Source organism: Cyprinodon variegatus, unplaced genomic scaffold (assembly GCF_000732505.1).
Source record: "Cyprinodon variegatus isolate N-32 unplaced genomic scaffold, C_variegatus-1.0 Scaffold294, whole genome shotgun sequence".
Taxonomy (NCBI): domain Eukaryota; kingdom Metazoa; phylum Chordata; class Actinopteri; order Cyprinodontiformes; family Cyprinodontidae; genus Cyprinodon; species Cyprinodon variegatus.
In genome coordinates, this window is record NW_015150747.1 from 154,694 (window position 1) to 162,543 (window position 7,850).

Below are 7,850 nucleotides of genomic sequence, written 5' to 3' on the forward strand. Positions count from 1 at the left end.
CTCTATTCTTGCTTTTTATATTCTCTCCTATATTTGACTGATTATTAGCTTTTATATCATATTAACTTTAGATTATCTTTAACTTGCCTGCCTTGTCTGTGTGTAGCTTAGCTTATCTTAATGGTATTTGTCTAAGCTTAGTTTATTTTAGCCCTTTATTCCTGCCTACATCCCAACTTGTTAGCTGGAGTATTTCTTTTTTAGCTTCACTTAGATCAGTGTAAAGTACTTTATCTTCTCATACTGTTTTAGCTAGCGTAATTGTAGTGCAGTGGACATTAGCTTCTCCTCACTTAGCTCGGTTCGTCCCATCTTTAGCCAAAGTAGGATGTCCCCTCCACCCCAGCAGGTGCTGAGAGACCGAAGGAGTCCGCTAAAAATAACTTGGATAAAGAGTCCAACCCCATGCATGAAGCTGCTGCACTCACTGAATGCTGCATCCTAAACACACAAAGGAGCATCATCACAGATCCTTCCTCCCAGTAGCAGGCAGACTTCATAATCATCACCGTTTCTATCTAGGGCTCTACCTATTGATTAATTTAGTAATCAATTTGTTTATTTAGCATTAAACATAATTTTAATTATAAACAAAATTTTATTGAAAAAGGTTAATAATTAAAACCAATTCCACTCAAGTTATGGTAGAAATTTTCAACTTCAAACAAAGTTACAAACAGCATCAACAACCAAATTGGTTGGTTTTTCCATTCTTACTTGAATATTTTATAACTTTAAGCATCTCAACATTTTTACTGTTTTGTTTGTTTTTTTAAATATTTTTTAAGGATGCTTAGTGAAGATTTAACAGCACATTTAAACAAACAAAGCTGGTCCTTAACATGGCGAAGGAGAGAGGGAGAATAACGCCCAACATTAGCAGCATTAAAAACACCTGTATGTGAAGTAGATCCTCCACATCCTTTAATGGTTTCTTCCATTTTTGCAGAGAAATTTCCACCCTTCCGTCAATATAATATCCCAGTCTTATCAAACCAAGAAAGTGCAGGATCAGTCCATATGGAGATAGAGAGGCTTTGAGTCCGACCCACCTCTACATGACAGTTTTCATTGCCATCATTAGAAGAGTTTGCTTTACCAGTGAGTCTGGAACACCTCAAAGTGAGCAACTTAGTGGATCTAGTGGCAGCTGCTCACTTGATGCCTTGCTGATGGTTGTACGTACCATTTGGGGAGATTGGGCAGAAACCATTTTTTAGTTTTACTGTAAATGCGTGGTGAAATATAGACATTATGTAGTACGTTAAATTGTAAAGGAGTCTAGGTGGAAGTTTAACTGAAGAAACTGATTGCTCTCCTTCATCCACCTGCGACACAGCTAATCAGCTTTGGACCACACCTCCATGAAAGCCAATCAGCATCCAAAATTCATCTATAAAGGCCTCTGATCCGCAACTTGTCTGCTCCTGTGAGGGGCGGTGGTTGCTCTGTGTGACTTCATTCAGATGACCCCGTTTCAACCCACCTCCAGCCCCTCCTCCACCATCGTAGCTAAAGCTTCATCAGAGTGTCATTCCTCCCGGACTCTCACTGCATCTCATTTCAGCCGGTCCGGCAGAAGACCACCATGTTGAGCCTGGTTCTGCCAGAGGTTTCTTCCCAATGGGGAGTTTTTCCTCTCCATTGTCGCTTCATGCTTGCTCATCATGGACAGGTTCTCTAAACCGGTGTTATCAAACTGGACTTCCATCTTCCAGGTCCCTGAGTGAAGCTCTAGTATCAGCTCATGCAGTCCACTGGATCTCCCCATAAAGCTCAGCAGACCGTATCGCTAACCAGCAGTCTACAGAATGACCAACTTCATCTATCTCCACTCCACCAGTTTCAGGCCTGGGGGGGAAACAGCCCTATTATTTGCTGCTGTTCATGCATATCTATCAAAATTCTGCACCATGTTTCATGCTGAGGTCTGAGCACCAAAGGCCATGTAATTGTATCAATACATTTTTTCTAAGTGTCTTTTCACTTCATGTGAGTTTTTTTAGATTGAGATTTTGGATGCCAGCAGAAGCAACTTGTCCCAAACATCATATGGTATTTTGTGTTTAAGTGAAATACTCCAGGATTTTCTCTACCATGTTATGCTATGTTCATTAGCAGCAGGGAGCCAGGATCACATAATGTCTGATCTGCAGATATTCGTAAAGATCTTTGTATAGTAGCTGATATTGAGATTTTAGAGATTCAAATGTTTTAAAGTTTTCATTATCAGATAAATCATATATTATTTCAAGGGTGTAACGGAAGATGAAAATTGGTGGGGACACTTTAACGGTGGTTGCAGATGGACTTACAGTTACTCAACACAAATGCTTTCAATAGGGATTGTATTTTCCAAAAAAATGAGCTCAAACTGCTCAAACTGTTCATTCAAAATGTTCAGTCTCCCATAAATACTCTCCCTGTGCAGTTCCACATTGCTGGTTCCTTGTCTTTCCCTGGCTCCTTGAGTATGTTTTTCCTGATGTCTCCATGGTTCTGGTTTGTTTTGCATTTTTATGTTGGATTTCTGCCTCTGTTGCCTGTGAGAACTCACCTCTGTCTCCTCACCTCTGCATTTGGGTCCTCGAAATCTCTACCAAACCCTGACGAGGGTAGTTAGACATTAATGTATTAAAAGGATTAATAACAGCCCATTCCAATGCCAACAGCAATATATCATTCCTCCCTAGTATGTACACTATTTGTTTCATCCATCAATCCATCCAGAAAAATGTGGAGTGACTGATGGAGGTTTTCCCGTCCAGCTACATCAATGAATATCCTCCTTCAAAAGCAGCAAAATCAAATTCAGAAAACTGTCCCATTTACTGTTGAGAGCCAAAGTCTGTGTATTGAAGCTATTGGTGGGGACATGTCAACACCAGTCCTTCAGAAGGTTACGCCTGTGTATTATTGTCATGCACGGCCTCTGCCAGCTTTTGAAGTTTAATCCCACATTATTCGACTTTATTCTTGTTATTTTACGTTTTTAATCTCGAAATAGAAAAAAAATCTCAAGCCTGGCCCTAAAAACTCCGTCCTACAAAGGAACTTTAATCGTAAAAATAAATAAATAAATATATTAAGAAATTGTAGTTCTGCTTTCCACCAGTAGGTGGAGCCATGTTCAAATGAAGCTTCATGAACTGTTGAAGCAATTTGGCCAAACTGTTCAATGCTGCATGAGGCTTCATCTACCATCACTAAGTAGATTAAACCACTATTGATGTAAAACCACCTTGGATATTGTTCCAGAAATGGGCAGGGACGCTTTTATGACGCCAAATGTATACATTTTAACTGTTAGATTAAATATTTCGGTGCAGCTGGTCTATTTAAATGCACAATAAAGCTACAAAGCTTTTCGTGTGTGTTCAATGCAGAAAAACAAAACCTTTTAAAAAGAATGAAGCCAGTATCAGACCAGAACCACTGGTCCTTCCTCTGTACAGGTTCGAGCTAAACTGAACTGGAATAAAGTAAAAATCTCTGTTTTGACCAACAGTGAGGAAAATCCAGACTAACCTCCTTCTGCTTCCGGGGCATGGCTCCGGTTCTGGAGAACTGCCGAACGGACCGGGGGGAGCAGCCCGACACCAACACCGAATGAGATGCAGGATTAATGAATGAAGGAACGAACCGAATCTGGAAACAACAACCTGCCAAACCAACACCGAACCGGGGAAACATGTCAGCCAGCTCCAGAGCGCCTCTGCCTTACCGCCCCCTGCTGGACTGGAGGTCTTCATAAAAGCCAAATAACAAGGGCATGAAGCTGGTTTCACTCCATCCATCCAAATATTGACTACCTTTTTAAATCAGATTTTCTCTCTTAATAAAATAGAGATCTTTCTTCGTACTTTAGATATTGTTGATACTTATAAATAAAGTTTTTATCAACAGTTTCATCATCCTCTTCAATAAGTTTTTGGAGTACCACGTCTGAGCAGCAGAAAAACAGGACCAGAACCATCTGGATCAGATGATGCTGATGTTCTGCTTTTTGGTTCTGGGTTTCTTTTTTCATATCTTGAATCTTTCAGACTATTTAAATAAAATAACAAGTTCATATGTATTTACCTGTTTGGGGCTGTGCTTCTTAAGCCTGTTTCAAAATATTTTCCTGTTTCATTTTTTTCAAGAACTTCTTTTTTATCACTTAAGTTGCTTTGGTATTTCTGCAACAAAATAAACCACTTTGTATTTATGGGTTTGAAATGTTGTTGTGGCTCCCAGCTAATTTCTCTCTAAAAGTTTTTTATTTTTTTTTAAGTTGCTCTTTGTATTTTGTTTAATCACTAACATGTGAACCTGACTGTGTGCCTTTTTGTGAATTGTGGGTTTTGGGGCAAAAAAACAACAACAAAAAAATCACAAAAGCTTTAATAATGAAATTAGAACAGAAGCAGAATTAACCTTTATTCTTCCTTAGTGGGGAAATTCCTGTGGCCCTGCAGCAATAGTAAACATATGGAAGCATGCAGGTACAGAAAGGAGTAAAACAAAGAGAAACTACTGGGTTGTTATTGATTTAAGGAAAACATGATCAGATATTTAAAAAGTATACAACGAGAAGAGTGATTTCAAGAAATGTGCAAAGTGTAAAGACATCTGCATAATAAACACTTAAAGACCAATAACAAGATGGAAGAAGATTAAAAAAAACAATTTTAATTAATTTTCATATTCTGAATGAATCTTTGATCTTTTTCAGAAAATATCAACACCCATTTTTTCAGGCATAGTTAGGGGTTTGGTGAAAACTTTTAAAATATTCAGCTGAATCAGAACAAAACTTAAATGATTAACTTCTATTCTCTTTAGATCTTCATGTTGCCTTCTTGCAACACATTTTTCTGATACATTTTGAATTTTCTTGCCAACTAAATGTACTACAGAAAGGTTTTCTTAAAGACCACAAACTCCTGGGTGAAACCAAACTGTTGCAGGCAGAAAGGTAGAGATGACTCTGGACTTTTTTTGTGTTGTAGTGCCACCTAGTGGATAAACAGGAAAATGATTCTATTTCAAAAAAATCATTGAATATCTTTATTCGGAAAAATAAAACATATGAAAGTTTACGTGAAGTTTTAAGTTTACATATGAAACTTTTAAATCAACTTTTTGACAATATTTGTCATTAACAAACATAAAGATAAAGACAAATTAACCTTTTCAGTGATTTATAGCAATATAGTTAACACAGAAGATATATATCTGCTTTAGATCTAATCAAAACCTTTCCCATGTCCATCTCTTATTAAAATTATGTCTTTACTATGTTGTCTTAACCTTTGAAGCTGTAAAAAAAACTAATCACTTTTATAGATTTAGGAAGCCACAAGTGACTGTGCCTCTCAGCTTCTCCTTGAGGTAACCATCACCTCTTTAAAGTGACACCACACTGTCACAAAAAGACAATTCCTCTACATAATAATGCAAAAAGTTTTCGAGGTGGACCTGATGAGGCGACAAAGCTCAGCTCTCCTAAAACAGAATGAAGGATCAGTTCGGATCACCTGAACTCTGAAGAACAGAAGTAAGATCTCAGCTTGATGTGAAACTGACTGCTTTCAGAACATTTCCGTTCCATAAAGTGCAGCAGTGATCAAATGTAAAACTGATCTTCATGTTTTTTATTTCTTCATTTTATAAGCGTATAAGGAAGACTCTTTCCAATATTACCCGTTTTCCAAAGTACTAGCTAAGCAGTTGTCATTGGATCATTGCCCTATGAGTCACCTAAGGCGAAGAACCACTTGGTCCTGAAGTCAAGGAACTCCCAGTTCTACTGTATCAGGGAGACGCCTGATATGGTTAAGCATATTGTGCAAAACAGCAATAAACAACATTAAATTCCTATCAGATTTATAGTTTCCACACTGCAGATCTATTAGAATCTCTCCTTAAATTACAGCCAAACCCATTTACACAGTAACAGAAAAAAACCTTTAGATAAATCAAACATTACCGCCACATATCTGACTCTATAACCATTAAAACAACTATTTTCATTCATTTCAGACGGAACTATTCACATACTTGTATTATATGAAACTGTACTTCCAATTTTCACCACTGTTCGGCGCCAAGTAACATTTCCTCTGATCACGGAGCAGCCGGCTTGCTTGGTCTCACAATGAATCCTGGGAAAACCAAGGATACATCGGACCCATCCTTCAAATCGGGCTAAAAGAAGGACGCATTTTAAGGCCACATAAAGAGGAGTCTTGGAACCCGACCAGACCTTGACGCCACGCTGACGTAATCTTCCTTCAAATCTGGCCTTCTGAGGACCCAGCCCATGAATTCGGACAGGGCCAAGGTCACTAACCTGCTGTCTCCTACTGCAGAGGTTCCTGCCTTTGACGCCAACACTGTTCGCTGCAGTTCTGTTTATACTAAACGTTTTGAGAAATCTAACTTTCTGTCTGCCTCGAATACTGGATATATTGTTCTGAGCCTGACAGATAGTTGTTTAAATGGATCAAGAGGTCTATGACATGCCCATCATAGTGAGTGCGTGTGAAAGGAGTAAGCGTGTTAGCTGAAGCATCAGTGCTAGTATGACTGGCTTATATCTCCAAATATGAAACTGTAGCATTGGCAAATATCGTACACCTCACACATCGTGTAAACTTGTCACTATCGCTAAAGGTCAGAGAAAAGCAGAACTTTTGCTGTTATCATCATAAAGCTGAACAGAAACCCACACCTTTAGTTTCAGTAAATACCAACGTGCAAGTCGCATTCCTGGTGTTCTCCTTTTTCCTTAATCTTGGAATTTTCCTATTCATATCAAACTGTGGTGGGAAGGACTCTTTAGAGTGATGCAAATACTGCAGATCAGGCGATCGCAGTGAATAGGCACAGCAATGGGCGTGGTGGACAAACAGACAGAGGGCTGCATAATTTCTCAGTTCTCAATAAATCTCAATTCTGTCAGTTCATGTTACATCAACCAATCAGGGACCGGTTATGATGTAGCACCCCCAAAACTCCAGACCAGATGCTATTTAGATGCAGGTTTTTATGCTAAACCTGGTCAGTCCATCATAGTCTTGATTTAGGCCAGAAATTGTTCTTTACAATTGGGCCGTGTTTGTTTGGTCTGATTTGGTCACATTTTAGTCCAATAATAGACATTAAAAATGTTGCAAACCCAGTTTTCAATCATCTAAAAATTACAGCTTTTCACCTTCAACCAAATGTACATGTTTGGACGTAAATTAAGTCTTTTCAACCAATTTTTGCTCTGTGGGAGGGTGATGGTCGCAGGGGAGACAAAAGTTTTTTTTTTTTGCCAGAAGTTCATCAGGAGGGTTAATCTGTCCTACTGCTACTGATACTGGATCCTGGACAGAAGAACGCACCTCTGGAAGTGACTATTTAGCTCAAGGAGCAGTTGATGGGATGGGCTGAAATGGGAGCAGATTTGATGGACCCCCTCTTGTAGCGACCTCTGTAACTTGGACCCAATATTCAGACAGTTCAGGACGGTTTACAACAAGCTTTATTTACAACAAATAACTCAGCAAGCAGCTGATCGTCAGCGGGGCGGATAACTGGATTCACTGCAGAGGTAGAAAACACAGGTCAGTGACTGGAATGTCGGGCTAATCGTAACAAGGAGCAAAAAGTCACTGACCCGGTTCAAAGTCCAGTCAGACCCCAGACAAAAAGGGAGATTGTCCGCCGTTAGCAGCCATAGTCGCTTCAAGTGCCCCGAATGATGAGCTGATAACAGCTGAGCAACAGTGTCTTTAAAGGTCAGAGAAACAGTCCAGGTTCGATAACCAGCAGGATCCAGGAAAACAGTGCAAAAAACACAGAAGACAGAGTAGACA

The 7,850-nt window shown here is 39.2% G+C and overlaps 1 protein-coding gene across 1 annotated transcript in view; it reads right to left on the reverse strand.

Moving 5' to 3' along the window:
- Positions 1-3,713, reverse strand: part of LOC107090420 (chromosome unknown open reading frame, human C15orf40) — a 6,345-nt gene extending 2,632 nt beyond the window's left edge. Inside the window, exon 1 of the mRNA XM_015383789.1 lies at positions 3,529-3,713. Coding sequence (XP_015239275.1) covers positions 3,529-3,693 — 165 coding nt within the window. The 5' untranslated portion in view covers positions 3,694-3,713. The remainder of the gene's footprint in view (positions 1-3,528) is intronic.
- Between the last annotated feature and the right edge of the window lie 4,137 nt (positions 3,714-7,850).